The sequence below is a fragment of the Platichthys flesus genome, chromosome 7 (assembly GCF_949316205.1).
Source record: "Platichthys flesus chromosome 7, fPlaFle2.1, whole genome shotgun sequence".
NCBI lineage: Eukaryota > Metazoa > Chordata > Actinopteri > Pleuronectiformes > Pleuronectidae > Platichthys > Platichthys flesus.
Window position 1 is genome coordinate 11,855,667 of NC_084951.1, and position 21,605 is coordinate 11,877,271.

The following is a 21,605-nucleotide window of genomic DNA, read 5'->3' on the forward strand; positions in this document are numbered from 1 at the left end:
TATTAAAAGAGTTTTATATATAGCCATGCAGGGACAGGTGTTTGATGGATCTGTGAATGTGTTCTGTAGTATGCCAGTGCAGAGCAAGCGGAGGAGGGCAGGAAGCGCTACGAGGCTCAGAAGATGGATAGACTGAAGACTCAAACCAGGATTAAAGACGTAGTGTCACCTCCATCCAACCCAGGTAATATCCTGGACCCTAAAGGCCCCAAATCAAAAGCAAACATACAACAGAAATCGGAAGTTATGGATAATGTGTTAACCCCCTCATGGATTGAAAGATGTTGTAGTTGTTGTTACACCACTTTAATTACAGTGGCATATCATTGCAAAATACTGATTTAGTAAGTAACTTCTTAAAGAATCCCTCATGCTTTCAGTATGTAATGTACAACGGTGCATTGTTGCAGCTTTGCAACTTCAACATATATTGGAAAAACAAAAAACACTGGCAATTTTATTATTGTCAAATGTCTTGAATGCTGTGTAAAGGTTTTCAGTCATCATGTTAATAAAGTTAATAACTTAAAGTTATGTGTCATGTTTGCTGAGCTGCAGGGGATCCAAAAAAAGGTATGACACGCCGTAGAGCATGCTGCATGTCAGTCCATCACAGTGGGGTTGTGCACAGTATGTGGAAGCATGAAGACTTTGTCGGTGTTGGCTTGTTTGGGCAAAATGCATAGTAGTTAAGTTTTTTTTTGTGTTTGCACTGCAGAACAGCACACCGTGGGTTTCAGCCAGTCCAGTCTGATCCATCTGGTGGGCCCCTCTGACTGCACACTACACGACTGTGTCCATGGAGGTGAGTCCAACTGTTCCTTTGTTATTTTTCTATTATTCAGACTGACTTTTTCTCTTTTAGCCTTGATATAGCCACTGTAATTATCTCCTAGTATATAAATAAATGCAAAGTATTATTTTACAACTTGCTTTGATTTTTATTTGACTTTCAAATGTAGAACCACACTGTGTGATTGATCCAGTGTGTACATCTTCTGTTCCAGTGATGTCCCCAGTATATCTGAGATGACTCCGTCTTATGTGAACATCATCAGAATGCTAAGATAACATATAGAAAAGGGTTAAAAGGTCGCGAGAATGTAAGAAGGCAGAGATTCAAAGAAGAGAAAGAGAGTGATACATAGACGTTTAGTCTAAGTAAAACAGAAGGAGGAGATTAAAGTAACAAGTGATTAAATGTTTCAACATCTCACACTGATAAACACACAAGAACCTCCTACACACTGGATGTATTCTCATATATTTTCAGTACCTAAATTGTTTTGTTAAGTCCGTCCTCAGCAGTTTTCTCATGAATAACCAACAAAGTTCCCCCAAGATTTTTCACAGAGGAAGAAATGCTGCTGAATTTAATAGAAAGTGAAGCATCCTTGTTAAAGACTTTTATGGCCATCAGTGCTTATGCTCTCCTAAGTGAGTGGCCGACAGATGAAAGTACATTTAGTTTTTAGGTTCTGTAATGGGAGTTTCTGGATGTGAGTGTGATCACGGTGTGATGTTCTGGGGTTGTGTGTGTGTGTGTGTGTGTGTGTGTGTGCACTGTTGTCTCGCTGAAATGAGTGCTGGAGTTGTTAGTTCCTCTGACAGGTTTCTGCTCCTGTTAAGAGCACGGTCTGTAATGGTGAAGAAACAGAGTGACAGGGACAAAACAGAAAATGCAAAACTAGAACAATTAAAGGAAACAAGAAGGCTGCTTTTCACACAGCAGCCGAATACACATCAAAATCCCTTTCGCAAGCAAGAAGCTCCCTGTTGTGCTTTTTTTCTCCTTTAACCAGATATTCAGATTAAAAGTTTTCCGTCAACTGTAAAATCATAAGCAGGAAAACAATTAATGATTGATGGTTTAGCCAACCGTAAACAAGAATTGCGATTGTCTGAGGTCTCATGCGACATATAAATAATGCAAATCCCCAGAGGAAACCTTTCTGGCTACATCTGTAACAAATCCTACATTTTTATCAGCACCGAACAGATGACAGGACGGGGGAGGAGGAGGGAGCTGGGCGGAACATATAAGCGTCACATGTGTCATGGTTGCTTTTTAATTTGGAGAGCTCGCTGAAAAATATGTCCAATTAAAAATCAAATGTGAAACAAGCATGCGGGTCACTGCGAAGATACACACACAAACACACACAAACACGTACACACACACACTCACACACACACACGCACACGCACACTCACAATCTACTGCTCTCTCTATATATGCCATCGCTCATTAGGCAATGTTCCCTGTTGTTCGCTGCTGCTGCTTTCACTACACTTATTTTGTTTACATAACCGAGACAGGTCAGGCACACTCTCTCTCTCTCTCTCTCTCTCTCTCTCTCTCTCTCTCTCTCTCTCTCTCTCTCTCTCTTTCTCTTCCTCTCTCGCATCCCGTCCGCTGACCTCTTGCTATTATCTTCTTTGACAAAAGCAAACTGACTTCTCTGAGACAATGACAGGTTATTTACTTGTTTCCCCTTTGAGGTGCAGGGAAGCAGACTACTTAGTGTGAGCATTGAGGATACACAAAGCACGTGCACACAAACAGGAACATCTGAGGACACACAGACACAAATATACACAAATAAACATTTAGCAAACACACAGTTGGCGATTTGGACCTTTGTTTCAGTCAGGGAATCCTGACTGACAGCAGATGGTGTTAGCAGAGCCACAACTAGACACCATTTGACAATTATGTCGCTAATGGTAATGCAATTCAATTTTTGACATTTTAATACCATCAATTTGGTCAGGATTGATTTGATAGTCACATCGGATCCCATTCTGACCTGTGTGGGTGTCACAGTCTCTCATTTAGCAATGATAGGTCTAATTATTGAAATGAAATGACACACACATCCTGTTAATTAAAATAAAAAATAGTATTTTTTTTTTTTTAGTCTTTTCATTGGAACTGCCATATACTGATTTAATAGTCCCTGTGAAAAACAACATATTTTATACATAATATATTCTGTTCTCAACTGTTATTTTTCACAGAGATTATATTTGTGATTTGAACTGTAGTTGGACCATAGATTGTAAATAAAGATTGGAGACATGACCGCTCCCAAATGTGAAGCCAAAGTGTCTTGTGCCACCTGGTGGCTGGCCGCAGTATAGGTCATTAGCCCTGCCTTCTCCATGTTAGCGGATAGGACATGGACCAAACTAAAAAGTCAAAGTAAACATCAAAAAAACATTTCTCAAAGATGGTTCCTGTCATTTTAGGTACTTCATTCTACACATATGTGTATTCAGGTACTAATTTCTCTGGGAACATCATGATTGACAGCTCAGACTGACTCACGATTTGTCGAGCAGGACCTCGCTAGATCAGCTCCATCTATCAGCTGCTTCCGGCTCTATATTAACAATAAAGCTGAGTCCATGTCTGGGATTTTTTTGGCTTCATCTCTGGATAGTGGGAGGATAGACAGTGAATGAGGTGGACCACATTTGTGGAGTCAAGAATGATCTGTCTATCTATTATGTTATTATTCAATGAAACATGAGTGTGCTGCTTAGCACTAAGAAAATGAGAATAACCTGTGCATCTTGTCAAAAACGTTACTCATTATTACTCTGAACGTTTACAGCGCCAGATGTTGTCAGTTGAGACCTGCGACTGTACAGCTGCCACTCAAACTGCCGACACCTGAGGGTGTAATGAAAGTCTCCATCATGCCTGTTAAAAAAGATCAAAGAATCAGAAACTTTGACGAGAGCCCACCATGAGTCCCTTCAACTCAATGTTCTTTCTTCTCCTCTCTCTCTTCTTGACTTTGTTGCAGCTTATTTAAAGTCTGTCCACCTCGCCTCATTATCTCATGCTCTCTCTTCCTCTCCTCCACTTGCTCGCTTTCTTCCCTCCTTCATGTTCTGAAGGAAGTGTACCACCTGTTTCCATAGAAACAGCAGTTGATTGCCACAGGTGGACAGAACCGCAGTCCCGATTAAATCAAACGGAGCGACGAAAAGGCCAAAGCAACAGAACCTTTGTTATAGGTTGGGATTTGTCGGTTATTCAGTATGAATATATTTTGGCAAGTTGGATTTTTTATCAGTGCACACAAAAGTATGTGTGGGTGTGTGTGTGTGTGACAGAGCAGAGCCAGCTTGGTCGATCACAGGAACACATCCATCACTGTGGCTCTATATATTATCTGTCCTCTGCTCTGCTCTATGCTCAGTGAGTATATAAACATGTCACTTGATGAGACACAGGAATTCATGGAGACAGGGATATGTCCACTGGAGCTTGTGTGATCGACCTTTATGAGGAGTTTGTGTGTGTGTGTCTGTGTGTTTGCCTGCATGTGTGTGTGGATTGCTCCCTCTACTTTGTCAGCCTTTTCCAAACCAACATTTATACAGAAATAAAATACTGAATAATGTTGGGGCCTAGACTCAGGAGAACAGTCTGTTGAGATCGGTAAATCCAGTTGAAAACAAGCGCCTGCTCTATATAAGACACAGGTCCAGTTCCCTTGTAGAAATACATGGAGCACCTCATTAACATTAAAGTTTTCTTTAAAGGTTTTTATCTGTTCGATAAAACTATAGAAATCTCTGTTTCCCTGACAGTTTATCGAACTCCTATCTTGATTTTATTGGCTTCACACTTGGCATGTGTATTTATAAGGGCCCAAGGAAGGGAGACGTCGATATTAGATATTGATATGGACATGTGATACATTCAATATTGATAAACTTTGAATAAACAGGGGACCAGCCCTCTGCAGCATGAACGGCTGGGACTATGTTGTTTATTTATTCTTAAACTTTGCGCTCTTCTGTGGGAGGGCAGAACCATACTAGCAAACAAACATTTCTGCTCCACGTACAAAAAAACGCAGATAAGCCCCTTCGCTATGCGCTCGCAACTGCTAAACACCGCCCTCGCCACTTGGTTGACATGTTGAATTTTCAAACTTTGGCGGTGAGGGATAGTGGCTGGTGCTCCCCTCCTTTGATTGGTCCATTTGAACTTTAAAGTCCCAGCCCATCTCTGCCCTTCTAACCCCAGCAGTGCTATATATGATCCACAAAGTTCAATATTGCTTCCGAAAAGTGATGGGGGAGAGGTTATAAATGCTCTCTTGCATGTGTACCTCACACTCACAAACTTTGAGACAAATTAAACATCATAAGGGAGTCATTAGCAGAGGTGGCTTGGGCCCATCAAAGCACTTTCAACAAACTCTTTGTGCAGCAGTGGTGGCTTCAGAGCTCTGTCCATTAGTTGGTCTTTACTTGCCCCGGCTCAATTACTGCACATCACTTTTAGAGTTTCAGAAAAAAGGCTGCCACCAGCATCACCACAGGCCGAGCCCATTCCAAACAGGCAGGTGTAGAATGAGCACTGCACTAGCATATTACAAATAAATACAGTATATATCAGACAAAAGTTATATAGTCGTAGCTTTCTGTGGCTGCTGAGATGAAAGGTCTGTAATCTTGGCTGGAACGAGTGTGAAATCAGTGAGGAAACTTGAACGTGGTCATCATTACCGAGTAAAAGGATCTTCAGTGAGCTGAACCAAAAACACAACAGAACAGCCTCAGCTTGTTCAAATCAGCCATTAAATGCAAGGAGAGTTTCTTTAATTGAGCTAAATGCAGACATCAAATCAATATGGAATAGAAAAAGCATCAACTATTACCCTGCATCAAATTGATTCAACACAAGAAACACAACAATACATACAATTATGTGCTTGTCTCTGTGTGCATAGAAGAAGAGGGAAAGGAGATGGTCATATACTTTAAGCGATTCCTACAAGCTGTCAGGTGTCTATTATTGTGAGTCATGCTATGAAAACGGTACAAAAGCAAACACTTCAGACCACAACAACCTTGATCAGTGATGCTCAGCCAAAGAAGACAGGAAAACACTGCTTTTCAGCCTGGTGTCAATTCACCCGTTAGCTTTTGTTCTCTTCTGAAAGGAGCAGAGGAAGGTGGCAGTACTTTTTTGCAATCCTGAATAGTATCTGCAGCTCCTCCCCTCAGGTGACATGCATCTGCAACAACCTCCACCACCAGTCAGAGTGTAGTAGTCTTCCTGGACAAAAAATAAAACAAAACACATGCAAACACATCACACGACCAAATCCTCAAAACGTTTTGTGGTACATTGGTGAGTACTTGGTTGGGTTGTGAGTATTTGTATGTGTCGTATCTTGTTGTGTTGCATCCGATTAAAAAGGCAATGGAATCATCTTCTCAGCCCGGGTGAAAATACACCACTGCTACATGTAAAACAAGCCGATATCGACCAAAGAGGACAAATTACCATTACCAGGTTAGAAACAGCACACAAAAGAACTGAAGGCTGGGTTGTACACTTAGAGAACACATCTGCAGAAGCTGAGGACGTTTACCATCACAGACAGAGGTCTGTTTAATCTGAAAGCCCTTTATCTGACAGAATTTCCATCACAGGAATCGTATCTCATTGATTTTCCCAGGCCTGCGGTGCGCATATCTTATAGTGGAACAGTAATCATAGCTGCACTCACCTCCGTTTTGCAGAACTCAAAGCGGCACATGAATCTGTTGATGCTGCCTGGTGTTTATTAAATTGTGTCACAGCTGTAATGGTTATAATATAAAGAAAATATGCAGCTTATGGGACTTTATAAGATGATGTAGGTGGGTTGCTGCGTGGCAATAATGTTAACAGGAGCTGTTTCTATAGTAACAGCTCATTAGGAGGCAGTTTGAGCCGTTTGAAGCTGTCCATGATTAAAGCACATATTGGGGAGGGGATGAGTCTGACAAGACGAGAGAGGGGGATTGTCAGTGGGGAATACAAGTATAGGCTGAGGGCAAGAACAGGGAGGCGAGAGAAGGAACAGGGATTAAGATGGTGGAAGAAGGTTTCGGCTGCGATGCGAGGGTGAGAGAGGCAGAGGTCACGGATACTTTGCTGTCGATCTCTTGGCGTCACACTCTCTTCACCCTTACATCACTGGGTGCTTTGCCTAGTGTGCTGTGTCGGAGCCGTTTCTAATTAAACAGGCTTGAAGTTGGGTGACAGGGCTGATGAGTGACACGAGCTGCCCCGAAGACTCTCCCCTTTGTTCTCATGCCTGCTGCCAACGGACGGCACTGTGCAGGCAGATTTTGGGTGAATCGTCACATGGAATCTAATCACAGAGGTACTCGCCCCGTGGCAAACTGGGCTGCACTAGGGACTTGGTTACTAATTGCCCTTTTTTCCCCATTTGGAGGGAGCTGTCTTTCCCCCTTCTAACACACCATCTCCAAACCACCCCTCATTCCCCCACCCCGCCGCACCCCATCCACACGCTCTGCCTTTCGTGTTCCCACCCTACGGGTAAGGGAGAGTCATAGTGTGCCATGTCACCCTGTGAATGTGCAACGCGGGGCCCAAGGCTGTCTTGGCCTCGCTTGTCCTCATTTCCAGTCTCACATTGAGCGTCGCTTCAACCTTTTAACATCCACTGTACAAGGAGAGGGTTGAGTTGCATTAACAGATCCACTGTTTGCCACTAATAAAGACAAGCAGCTTTGCTTTACTCAAGGACAATTCCGCCCTCCCCTCTTTGGTCAATTCAGATACAGGTTTCTATTGCTACAGATAAATTCTTGGCTGCCTGGTGCATGAAACGGGGTTAAGAAAGGCATTGAAGCAGGACCACATGAAAATGTTATGCTGAAGCTGCTTTCAGACATGCACTGAACTCCGGATAATCTCCTGACATTGTCTGGAGGGGCTCTATGCAAGAACGCAAATGTCCTAGTCACAGGTGACTCTCTGGACTTTGCGGCCGCCCCCGAGTAAAAACTTCAGAGAATGTCAGGATAAGCTCATCTTCTGAGAACACTGCAGCAGCTCCTCAGAGATCCACTGGGAGCTAGTGAGTGTGATGATGACGTTTTTGATAACGCCTGGCACACACCAGAATGAAAAACAAAATAAATCAAAACAAAAGGATGTGGAAGACGTCGGAAAAAAAGATGTCAAAACACATGATCCCCACAGCAGAAGTAACACGTTAAGTCCTGCCTCCGCCTGCTGCTCCGCCCCTCAGCCGAATGCTGCCGAGATTTGTGTCGTTGTCAACGGGTCTGAGCAGAGAATCTCCTGCTGTGTTGTTCATGTATGAAAGGAAATGTCTGAAAACGGCTCGTGTGAGGCTAAAAAACTCAAAGAATCTCAGACATGTGGTGATAATCCTCTTTTAATGGTTTGTTAATGTATTATAGATAATAAGAAATAAACAGATTTAAAATGTGTAAGTTACGATAGGAAAAAAAACGGTAACACTGTAGAAAGATATTTTCTTGCTATGATCTGGGACTTTCGATACGGGAAGGTCTGTACATACACCAATCAAAAATGAAGACAATAATGCACCACATCCACATTTTACCTTTGTTTCCCCTGAACCACTCAATGAAGGGTTGATATGTCTGTCCAAATAAAATATGTGCATTCACATCGTCAATGCTGCTGATGATGACAAATTCAAATTAACCATTTGGGGGAAGCGCTGAACCTTTTTCCCACCGTGTGACAAGTGTGTGCGGTGTGACTGCTGCCTCTCAACTCTGCTGTCAAGCCGAATGACATCGGCTTGACATCCAAACTTGTAGGTTTTTAATACTTGTAGCCACTCTTCGTACGTGGCAAGTCTCTCCAATGTGGCAAACTGGTGTAATTATTCCCCCAACGCCTGCCGTCCTCTTTCTCGAGGCATCTGGGGAGCTGTTGAACAAGACCATGGCAGCCAACTGTCAGCGCTCCACTCAGTCTCACAATGCCTCGGAAATGTCAAATCCAAAACCAAAAATAGAAAGTCCTCAGTCTGTCTCTATTTAATTCATTTTACAGAGTCACAGAGGTCATGTGATCGAGATTCACAAGATTCTTAACTGGTCCAGTCTAGCCACTCGCCCATTAGCATTCATTTCATACCACAGCATGCTGAGAGGAGGCTCTTTTCTGTCCCATGTGATTCCTTTATTTACCACGCATGACCTTCCAAAGATCGTTTTATTCTGATAAGAGCCCTCATACCATTACACCACAATCTCACTCTCACAAGTTATTATTTGTAAAATTTAAGATCAAACGAGATGAAACCCCAGCACTTTGTTTCAAGGATGAATATTTTATTAAAGTCTGATTTGTGCGACCACAGCTGCTGGTTTATTCCTCTGCTATGTGAGACCTAAACAAAAAACACATAAAGGCAACAGCAAGATATTGTTTATTGTAATTGAATTTCTCTTTCTGAATACGTCTTGATTATTATAGTGTTAGGTTCAGTAGATTATCTAATTTTTAAGCTAGCAGCAGAAACACCAGTAAATGCCACTGATGCAACATTATGCACTAAGCAACTTGTCTTTGGCAGCTCCCAGAAGCTTTGAATGAAACATACACATAAATGAAAGGTTATCTGTAGGATATTGATTGAATGCATATGCTTCCTGAAGGGGATTAAAAAGCAGTGACTTCATGTGATGTTCATGGTTTGCTGCTTCCGAGTGCAGCCTCCCTCAGTTTTGGTCCTAAGAAACTTTTTTAGGACAGCTTCAAGAGTTCAGGCAAGCAGGTGGACCATGTAAGTCTCCTAAGACGTTACCTTTTTCTCAACACAACACTGCCACCCTAAGTCGACATGGCAAACTCGTTGCTTATTCCCTCCTCCAGCCAATTCAGAACAACAATATTATTCATTTGGAATCATGTCTCTTTAATTTGGTCTCCACCAACTCCTGAGGGAAATATCTGCGTCATCAGCTGCTAAATGCTCAACTATGTTCACTACTTTGTTACAGAACTTTGTATTTCTGTCATGTGGTGCTGAACAGGTAGTGTACAGTGTTTGTAATGCTTGTTTGCTACAATTAAAAACAAAAGTGATGAGATTGGGGAAAGACAAAAGCAGTTTGTTTAATAAGTGGAAAACCCCAAAAATTGGCTACAGTTTGCTATAAATATCAACAGAACTGGGGAACTGCAGAGCTGGGTGATTAGTCTATGAGTTAAACTCTTCTCATACAGTCAAGTGATCCATTATTAACATAAAAATATTGATTATAGTTGTAATAACTTTGCTATGGTCCCATTAGCCCCCATTACATATTCATAGACAAGTTTTAAATAACAGAAGTGAGGAAAGATGGAGACCATGTGATAAAACGCAGGTATGGCAACGTGTCTTAGAATTGAAAGGAAACGTTTAGATTCAGTTTATTGTAATACAGCATTCAATTTCACCATCTCTTCAGGTCATGATCCATCAAGTGTTACAGACTCAGACACAACCACTCACTCCCAGCTCTGAATAGCAGCCGCCTGCTGTGCTTTGTACTCGGGTAGGAAATTTCCATCTTAGTTGAGATCCCATCAATTTCCAGTACATAGCTGAGATGGGAAGCAAAAAAATTGAAAGATTGGTTTTGAAAAATGCTTTGCAACTGGCTTAAGGATGAGAGATTTCTGCTTGTCGTCTGAGCCACTCACACTTAAGGAACAGCATCAGCCTCATTCAGAGTGTGTTCATAATAATTATAATGAGAATACGGATAATAAGAATACTATTTTTTATATATCACTTCTCAAACCACAAAAATAAAAAATATAAATGACAAAATAATGATAAACGACAGAAATCATTTTAAATGGATTTGAGCATGATTATAAGTGCAAAGGGGCTTTATTAAAATGTAATATTAATATATTAAAATAAGTAAAATAATCAACAAGTTAAGAGCAAGGATAGCTTGAGAGCTTTATTCAAATGTATGTTTATAGAAGTGACATATACAATTCAGTGTTCAGATTCCAAGTGGTAAAAGCATGTTTCAGTTTTAATCAGCTCAGTCCTTCTTCTTTTACAAGGAGCGTTGCATTTGGGAGCGAGTGGCACAGTCTGTTTGTACTCCCACACTTTTGGCCGACATAAATATAAATGGTGGTGGGAGAATTTTTGGCCAAACCAACTATCAGCGTGCAGACTTATTGATTTTCTGTAGCACGAGAGACACGAAAAAAGCAGCTCAGAGGGAACGACTGGGGCAACTGGAACGTCTAGCAAGGGCCTGAACATCTTTAAATGAGCATACGTTCCCAAAGACGCACACATTACACATGCACTCACACTTTCTCCGAGATGAGGAACAGATGCCACCCTCCTCCTCGCTTTCTCTCATCTACAACCCACCCACTCCATACAAGATGTCCCACTTTCTGCGAGAAACCCACAAACAACTGTTTTCCTTCACACATGATACAGGCTGCCGAGGGTGGTACTTGCGTGTGTGTGTGTGTGTGGTGCAGTCTGATAAACACAGGTGTAGGTTAGTGAATTCCTGCGTCCACACTGTGAGGTCTGCCTTATTGTGATCATCAGACTTTAATTTTGTGCACAAGGTGTTTTCTCTTGCTTCAAATCATCTGCATGCATTCAGCGCTCTGTGTAAACGTTTTAATGACGGATTGTTTGGTGGATATCTCTTCAGATCTTAAAGTGATACTTGACCCAACATCTATCTAGTTTTAGGATCAAATAGTTTAGCCAGCACATGTCAGCTTGAAAGGTGGCCATTAAATATTCGGTTGTTTCTCATGCAGAGAACTAAATTCGTTTGACCTGAGTGAGTTTTCATGGGGAATATAAACTCTCAAAGAACCGTGACATTTAGAGCGCAGGGTCACAAATAAAGCCTTTAAAGCAAACGGAGCTTCTCAATTAACAGTATGTCTCACAGATCAAGGCCATGATGCACCAGTAAAAACTATTGTCCCAAGTAATAACTAAGCAGCTAACACTGTATGTGTTCTAACTGTATGTTTCCACAATAGAAGACAGTGAAACAACAAATAGATTTATTTATCAGTGCCTACCAAAGGGACGTGATGTGATGTGGGATGTGACTGGTCATTAAACTTACTTTAAGTTGGTGTCTGATCTGGAGATCTACAGGTAGATTGGGGTTAAGCATTTCCCAATTTATTTTTAAATGGTATTGTTTTGTTTAGTCATTTTGTCAAATATTTATATTACCATGAATGTGAACTATATTAGGCAACACTTATTTGACGTTCATCAGCTGCAAAAATAAACATCAATACACTTCATATTAGGGCACGGTCACACGTACTGTACACAAATGCAAACTGAATATTGGGGGTCAAAGTTCAACAAAGGAAGAAAATGTTTTTATTCACCCCTTCCATCACACAGATTGGACGAGAATGTGAGGTGACACTTGCCATTGCTCCATTCACAAACGTATACACAGGGGACTCATAATACTGAATGAGAAACTAATGTTGAGGAAAGATCGATGAGGCCCATTTAAAGTTTAGCTTCAGGTGGATATTGGACCAAGAAAACCAGTAGAATCTCATCTTTGTGAAACAGTATCTGAAATAAACCATAAAGATCCATGAGCCTCAGTTAAAGATAGAAGATAAAATCAAAACAAAGGAGGCAGAGTAAGAAGATAATTGAATCTCCCTTCTTGTATTTGCTGTGCCTCTTACTAAAGTCAAACTTTGCTTGTGTCCGGCACAGGCGTGACCATGAAGCTGATGGATGAGGTCGCCGGCATCGTGGCTGCTCGGCACTGCAACACCAACATCGTCACCGCCTCTGTGGACGCCATCAACTTCCACAGCAAGATCAAGAAAGGTGAATTAGAGAATCTATTCAGAGTTTGTGGTCACTGATACATAAAGATTGTCCTCAGTTTTGAAGAATACAAACCTCGCCGTGTCGGGTTGATACAAGAAGCTCTGTCCATTTTCCAGGAAGCTGCTTTTTTACACACAAGTGAAGTGCACTCTGTGAAACCACAATTAGAGGATAATGTGGAAAAACTCAGCAGTCCATAAATTCAGCCTTAACGCCGGTCACACTGTTTCTAATTGAGACCAGTTGTGTTTTGTAGTTCTGTTGCTAGATCTGGAAAGACACAACTTTGTTATGATTGAGGTATTTTCCATTACCGAGCTTTATCGCTGAGGTGTTACTTCACTTTGAGAGAGGGAACGTTTTAGTAAACAAAAGTTATGATGTGTGATAAATGCCAAACGTTAAATATCACACTAGGGCCAATATACTCAGTAGATTTTTCAATATATGTTGTTGTTGTTCATTTGTTTTAGGCACTGTACCTTACTCCTGTAATGGAAGGGAACACTATTCTTTTTCTATCTTCAAGTGAACCACTGAGATACTGTTTTTTATTTGCAGCAGAGTTTGGTTGTATTGCCCAAACAAGGAACAAACAGAGCAGCTACACACCTATAGACAGAAAACACTGTTAATGCAAAGTCTTCTTTGGTCCTTTTATGGAACCTAAATATGCTAAAAAGGACTGAAAGCAGTTTCTTCAAAGATGGCGGAGAACAGCGGTGTGTTACATTCACATTACATCAGTGTTTGTGCTATCTGTTCCAGTGCTGGACATGATGTGATCCAGACATCCAGCTGTTATGATTATCTCAGGATATGATTTTAACAGGGGCCTAGCTTCATCTCTCCCCATTGTTGAATTATGAAGTGGCAAGACATTTTTTTTTGTACTGGCTCTCAGCTCAGCTCCGACTGCACTGCATGTACATCTCCTGACATTCTCCAGAGGGGCTTTATGGGAGAACGCAAATGTCCAATTCACAGAGTTGTTACTGTATTACATTATACGTTACGACCCGCCTCTGAGATTTCTGTGTTGTAATGTAATGTGTGAAGGTCCGAACCCAATGTGCGCACATTCTCAGTTCATGTCAGAAAATGGCTTGTGAGTTTCACTACCAGAAAACTGAAAATGAAAGACTTCAGTTTAGATCTATGTCCACATCTCTCAGATGCTCCCTATCGCTCCAGCTATTGCCTCCTCCTTTCCTCTGGGTTCAGAAAGGGGTGACATGATTTGATCTGGCTTCCACTTTGACATATGTGTCGTGTCACTAGTGGATTTTTCCAATTTGGTGAAGGAGTTCAGACAAACAGACTAAAAAAGACGTTCCTAGGAAAACAAGGATCAAGGAGTAAAAAACAAAGCCAGATGAAAACAGCTACTTCAGCAACTCTGCATGTATTCAGTCAATTTATGGTGTACGTATTTTTCTCTGGATAATTTCTCTTTCTCGCTAAGTGCAGATAATATACATAATTTAACATGTTTCCTCCACAGATCCAGCAGAGGTTGAAGTCAAACTGGTAAAAGGATCCAAACTATCTGCAGTTACTTTCCACAGAGTGTATTCTTATCGCATGCAGATGAATAATTAAATAAATATGCGATAAACAAACCATTAGAAGGCAGCAGACAATATTAGGTTTTTAAGGGGGTCTACTCTTGGTCGTTGAGTCACACCGTAGGTTCTGGCTCAGTTGTTCTAGATGTGGCTCACAGTCACTAAATGAAGCCTCGGCAGACTGTTTTCCTCTCATTCTTGGAAAAACAAGCAAGTTATTTCCAGAGGCTCCAAGAGGTGTTATGGTCTGGTGTAGGCAGGACAGCAGTATGTACTGGTGCTAAGCTATTTAATGATTCATATACAGCCAGTAACATTTAGAATTCTGTCCTGTAAGACACTGGAGGCCAATATAAGGTCTGTGGAGCTTCTGTGGTGTGTTCTCTTTCTAAACAAGGCAGGTTGATAGGCAGGAAAGTGTTACTTTAAAAATTAAAATGATCAGATCACCACAATGTCATAGCCGAAGAATCCTGCACATGATTGTCTAGTTTTTATAGTCGAAATATTAGAGAAATGAATCCCTGAAAATTGATACAAGACTGACCTTTGCAGTGAACAAGAAGCTGAGCCGCAATGCAAAGCTTTTGATTTACCGGTCGATCTACTTTCCAACCCTCACCTGTATGCTCAGGATCTTTGGGTAGTGACCAAAGGAACAAGGTCACTATTACAAGTGGTTCAAATGAGTTATCTCCATCAGGTGGTTATGCCTTTGAGATAAGGTGAGGAGTTCAGAACCGCTGTTCCAGTCGCAGGAGGGCTGAGGGGCGGGGTACACCCTGGACTGGTTGCCATCATATCACAGGGTTGACATATGGAGACAAACCCTTCACACTCACAGTCACACTTGTGTTGTCTCTTTGGACTGAGGGAGGAAGCATGAGAAAATCATGCAAACTCCATACATTCACACCAAAAATTATTGTGCTGTGAGGGGACAGGGCTAACCACTGCCCCACCAATACGCCTCTAAGAATTTGTAATTGCAATTCTATATAATTTTACTATTTATTCCCTAATTTGTCCTCCCATTCAATTCCTCCTCACATGCCATTTGTCATTTTCTGTTCAGAGAATCTGTTTTGTCAACGCTGAAAGCTGTCAGGAGACCTGTCACACAAACATGTATACAGTCTGCCAAGCAAATCATTTGGTGAGGACAGTTAATGTCTTTTGTGTTTGCAGCTGACAATCATCTTGTCTGCAGCACATTTCTCGAGAAATTTTCAAAACATTTGCTTCCTGTAAAGGTTTAAAACTTGACAAGTTAAGTTGAGTCTGAAACATGTCACGCTGCCCTCACCTTTACAGCTTGTAAATCACTTTTCGTGTTTTCGTGTTTCTCTCCGACACACCGAAGTGATGCAAACTTTGCGAACAGTAATGTGCATGATTCTGAATTGAAAATATGTCAGTGAGGTGCAAGCCAAGAATGTGCCACCGTGCTCAGTCAGAGCTCTTCTCTTTTATTGATTACAGTAAAATGCCCACAGGTACAAAAAATGAGAATAAAGCTAGAAAACTTCAAAGGGTGAAAGTCAGATGAAAAGAGATTTGAGGGAGAGAGAAGAAAGTGCTCCAGGTGAGAGAGAAAGTGAGGGAGAAAGAAATAAGTTTCAGAACTTGTGATGCATAATAAACTCGGGGTCCCTCTTTTTAGAGTTTCATGTTCATGAAAACGCAAATTACTATTAGGAAGCTCTGGGAATACAGGAAAACAGCAAATAAAATATTAATCTTTGTCGATTTTGTTGTTCTTGTTTTCGCAGCCTGACCCAAACTCAAACTGTAGCTAAAATTGTTAGGTTTGGTTAGCAAGTGGACCCAGGATGCAGAATTTAAACAAATGGTGTCCTTTTAAAAGGACAATGTCCAACAGAAAAAAAACAAAGAAACAGAGGAATCTCACAAAAAAAGTCTAAACTGAAAAAATAACTAAGAGCACAGGGGAGAACACCAGGAACCTACAGAGAGGATGCAGAGGATTGAGCACAGGAGACGAAGAATAACGTAAGGCATTACGACAGGGAACTCAGAACCGACAAGGAGAAGCGCAGAGACTTTTATACACACACACAAGGAAGGCAGGGGCAATTGAACACAGCTGGAACACTAAGGATTGGTGCAGGCAATCACAAAGACAGGAAGTGAAGAAAGAAAACACACTAGGAGCAGGGCCTACACAATAAAACAAGAAACAGAACACAGGGGGGGAAAACCAGAGACACAGAAACAACAACACATACAAACATAAACACAAGGATATAAATGAAACACAAGGCGGTACTAATAAACTGAAAACACTGGAAATCTATAGCTCAAAGGTGTTACAGTCCCAGTTAAGTTGATCCAACATCAAGACCCGGCATGGACTCGCCTCACAGCAGATTAGCTGCATTAAACAGTTCCTCAGAGATAGGACTCAAGACAGTTTTTCCTGTTGGCTGACCTTCAGTACTGCACAAATCCATGATCTACTTTCTGCATAAATCAATTATTAATCATGAAGGTCTTTTATAAAAAACACCCAAGAATAGCCTTGATGAGATCAGGGCTAATTCTGTTGGTGTAATGTCAGTGAGCAGAGCACGCTTCAATAATCCTAATACATCTGCTCCTGAGTTAGTTTACCTGAATAAGTCAGGCTGCTTAAGGCAACACAAAAACATTTGAAGGGCCAGAAAACAAGAGAAAGAATAAATATTTCCAGTGGATGTGCTATTTTCACAAACTGCATCCAAATAACTGCATTGTTACTTTGCTATCCCTTATCCTGTTTTCTTATGCAACCATGCACTTCATCACCTCCTTAGAGTTGTTGTGATTTCAGAACATCAAACTGATGAAGTGTGTGGATACAAGACCTAAGAGTCAGGCCAGGCCTGGAAGACATTTTGAAATGATATTTGGGTTTGGGCCGGGTTCACTGACATTGGCTGGGCCTTCTTACTTAATTTTTCTTGCTTCATGTGTCTGTAATTGGAGAAAACATTGTGCTTGGTTTAGACCCAAAAACAGAATGGCTCTGCTAATTTTCTCTTGGCTTTGGTTTGATTCGGCCTGAAAAGTGTACAAAAATATATACTCCCTTTAAATTTTTCCCAGTGCACAGACAACTGCCTGAGTTCCTGGAGCTGAGGAGCTCATGTCCAGGACTTATTGGTTAGGTCTCTCACACACATCTTGTGGACTGGACCCACTGGCATTCTTGAAAATAGGTTTGTTTGAAAACATTGTTTGTCAGAGCCATGGCTGTATGACAATAACTGTATACATGAATCCAAATGCTGCCTGTGGAGTCCGGGGAAAATCTGTCACTCAGAAACATCGCACTCCAAAATTTCCTATCGTCCTTGTTTGCTTCTGTGTTTTGTGACCAAGGACATGTGTACATCAGCATCTCGTTCTCAGACTTTTCTCTCTGGACCCTTACACGCTTTGTGAGGGCTTTACAAATATGAAACCTCAACATAATAATTCCCCCTGTGTGATGTTTTCTCTTTCAACTCTTTTTTAAATGGAAGTCTATGGGGGAAATATGGTTGGTTGAGCACAGCCAGAGAAAAAGAGCAGAAAGTTTTTTTCCTGTGGAAGTAAAAGTTCACAGGATGTATGCTCGCACTCTGGTTTTTGAAGGGGTGCCAAAGGAAGTCTGTTGAAAGAGATGTAACCGAGGGTGGTAACACACCAGATTTTGTAACAGTGTGACATTTTCCACACTTGTGTGTGTTAATAAGACTCAGGATTTTCCAAAGCTTTCCATTATTGTTTTGATGCAATTATATGTTGAGATCATTCATAAAAATAAGTTCCTTTAAACAAACCATATAATAAAAAAGAATGATCTCTGATGTCTGGTTAAGGCCACGTTAAGATTACGCAAAATAAAACTACTTGGTCTGATTATTAAATACATTTTTTCTTGATTTACAGCATAGGTGTCATGGTTAAAAATAACAAGCTTATAGGCAGTACAGTGAAAACAAACACTTCATCATCCTCTCTTTTGTGGTAGTACATTACAAAGAGAGTAGGCTACAGCCATTGACAGTAAGAACTTTAATATCAGGAAAAACGTTTGAACCATTTGATGGTCAGTGCTGTCATTCAACAGTCTTCAAACTGCCATGCATTCTCTGCATAAGTACAAGAGCTCAACCATGAACAAGGAACAACAACCATGTGTAGTTCCTGTAGCAACCGTTCCCAAAACGTCAGAGTAGCTAGCAACAACATATTCCGATAAAAGTCCCTTTTCCACTCGTGCATCTTTTATTATTTAAGACAAAGACTGTTTTATAAAAATCGCTGTCTTATTCTGGAGGTCTGTCTCAGATGGCAGGGATAACACCTTCTCTCACTGTCTCTATGGCAACAGCAGTAATAATACAGTACAGACTCATGAAAGGGAATAAAGAAACAGATCAGTTTGGCCCGGTACTATTACTGGACTTTTTATTTCTCCATATCCCTGCAGTGACGAAAGGAGAGAACCAGTCTTTTTTCATGATTGAAACATTGGATGAATTTCAATGAATCTCAGGTTGAAATCCGCAGCAGTGGAAATGACATGTCCTCTGAATTTATGTTAACAACCATTGATCTCTTTGAAAAGGTTTAAATCAAATGCAGCTTCACTTTCGTCTTCTTTTTGAGCACATAAAAGAGGATCCTGCTTTGTATTAATCTAAAAAGGGAAGGACAGATCAACTGGCTTTAGTTTGAGTCTGAGTGGAAAAAGACTTCAACAAGTTCATGATGCAACAATGAGAAGTCAGTTGCAGTAGCACATGTTAAAGTTTCCTCAGTCGACAACCTACCAGCTAACTTCATGTTCAGTTTGTGCTCAAAACAAAGACACAACCTGATAACGTTTCTAAAACTTTTCCTTGTATATCCTGTAAAAGCTTTAAATAACACAACAAAATGTAATTCCTGTCTCTGGCTCAAGAACAGAGCTGCTTGAATCAAACAAAGATTTTTGAGCATAGAGTCACATATTGGAAATGTTAAAATATCAAATTGATGATATTCTTCCTCTTCCCTCCAAGGCTGCGTGGTGACGGTGACTGGGCGTCTCACATTTGTCAGTAACAAGTCAATGGAAATTCAAGTGATCGTAGACGCTTCCCCGCTGATGGAGGAGGAAAAAGGGAAATATCACGCGGTGTCCGCCTTCTTCACCTTCATCTCCCTGGACAAGTACAACAGGGCCCTCCCTGTTCCTCCTCTAAAGGTCGGTACCATCTAGGCTGTGCACTCTGGAGTTTATTAAAAGCTGAAGGTTGAATAAATTTGATCCTTTATATAATATCATGTCCAAATTCAGACTAAGTACATTAACACAGGCCATTCATACAGATCAAGAGGGAAATATGTATTTTTTTTATACCCTTCTTTCTTAAATCCCCACCTTTTTATGATGAAAAGATTCGGCCATGGATTTCTGTCATGCTTTTTCTCTTCTTTTTTCCTTACAGTAACATTGCTTTAGTCAGTCACACTTTTAAAGATCTCACAGTATGAGAGACACCGTTATTTTCTAATCCTGCTTATTAGCGTATTTTCAGAACATTGAATCCTTTGCTGCGTCTACGCTCGGCCCAAAAGCACAAGGGGCTTAATGCTAATATCCCCCCGACATCCCGAGATGGCAATGTGTGGATGACTCAGCACTTGCTTTGCAGATGTACAGTGTGTATGTTTACCTGCTGTTTGATCTGCCCCCTCAGCACCCGATGCTTCCAAACCCTGTTTATATGCAAACACTGTATGCACTGGCCATCTGTTTAAATCAGCACATTAAATTAAATTATTTCCTGGCACCGCTCGCGCACCCTAAATGTCTCTGTGATGGTCCCTTTAAAAACTCATCCAGCTTATGCATGAGATGATGTCAGCTTGTCAGTGAGTGGGGATGTGACGGGAGAAGAGCGTTTTAGATGTTATTCCTATCGCTTAATAAAGGATTTAGTAGATTGCATTTAATTTTAACATCAGGTCTTATTCTATTTCACTGATGATAACAATCCCCTCATATTTTGAATCGACAACTATATAATCAGTTTAATTTTGCCGTTTCTTGCTCAGTTGAATGCTTTGTTTGCTTACCTGCACAACATATTAATCTGTGTGTGGATATAATGATTGATATGATTAGCTTTGCATTTGAGTCAAGCCAAATCCATGAAAATGGCTTCAGCCGAGTTGGCATCTTCAGAAATGTGACAGACCAATAGCAGGTTGCACTCTTTTACAAAATGCACCTTTGCTAATCATTAAACTTTAAGTATAGGGCAGCGTGTATGCCAGGGAAGTGCATTGAAAGTGAATACGATAAGGTAAGAATAAAGCTGTTTCGTGGGGGGAACCTGCATATTTTCTCCTGCCTCAACCTAAATAATGTCCCACTAAGTTTAAAGTGAAACAAGCGTATTAAGAAACTTGGATGAAGAAATCCAAGCTTGGCTGAGAGTGAATTGGGTAAAAATGGTTGTTATAAATGCCATCGAGCGCTACCCTGACCCTGCTCACCTTAATTATTCATGTTCTCATAGATGTAAAGGTGCAACATCAGCGTTTAAAACCATGACACGTCTATTTTGGAATAAAAATGAGCATCAAATCCATGTCCCGCTGGTCAGCCTTTTCTGAAGTGCCTGTGCGTTTTCCTCATTACCATTTCACAAAAAAAACATGTTGGGCTCGTCTATTGTCCGCCTCCCTCTTCGAATTCATTACCTGCGTATCCATCTTGCAAAAGCTGCTCATAGCTTCTCTGATATTGAAAGAGAGTTCCTGTGATGATTAGAGTCACTGTAATTTCTCTGCTCACCTCAATTTTATGAAATGAAAATTAAAAAATCTCTTAGTGATGTTAATAATTCATCCTCAATGCTATTAATGGAAATCTAAATGGAGCCCCGGGCTGCCAAGGGCTCTGATGTAGCATGTCAGATAAACAAGGGCAGGAATCGAGAAGTGTGCGTGTGTGTGTGTGCGTGTGTGTGTGTGTGTGTGTCTGAGAAAGAGAGAAAATATTGGACAGGGATACAATATAGGCAGACTTGTGTGTCAGAGGAAGACAAATAGAGCTCCTCCTTGTGCAGGTCTGTACATGTGAGAGAGGACTGTGTGTGTGGATGTGCACGTGCTTGAACAGATCACTGAGCACAAATGCGTGTGTTTATTTATATGAGTGAGAGAAGGATGGCAAGGCTCAATCAAGGCTATTTCTGGCTTCGTAACTATTTACAGAGAGCTTAAACATGGGATAAGGTTGACTCAAAATGAGGGGGGGGGGGGGGGGGGGCAATAAACGTATTTATGG

At 41.0% G+C, this 21,605-nt stretch overlaps 1 protein-coding gene across 4 annotated transcripts in view; it reads left to right on the top strand.

Annotated features, from left to right (window-relative positions):
• Positions 1 to 21,605, top strand: part of acot7 (acyl-CoA thioesterase 7) — a 46,870-nt gene that overhangs the window by 15,972 nt on the left and 9,293 nt on the right. For 2 of the 4 annotated variants that reach the window (XM_062391161.1, XM_062391159.1), the window contains exons 5-9: positions 70 to 184; positions 559 to 573; positions 719 to 805; positions 12,585 to 12,701; positions 19,327 to 19,511. In XM_062391161.1, the coding sequence (XP_062247145.1) occupies positions 70 to 184; positions 559 to 573; positions 719 to 805; positions 12,585 to 12,701; positions 19,327 to 19,511 (519 nt within the window). The remainder of the gene's footprint in view (positions 1 to 69; positions 185 to 558; positions 574 to 718; positions 806 to 12,584; positions 12,702 to 19,326; positions 19,512 to 21,605) is intronic. The other 2 variants (XM_062391162.1, XM_062391160.1) reach the window with 1 other exon arrangement.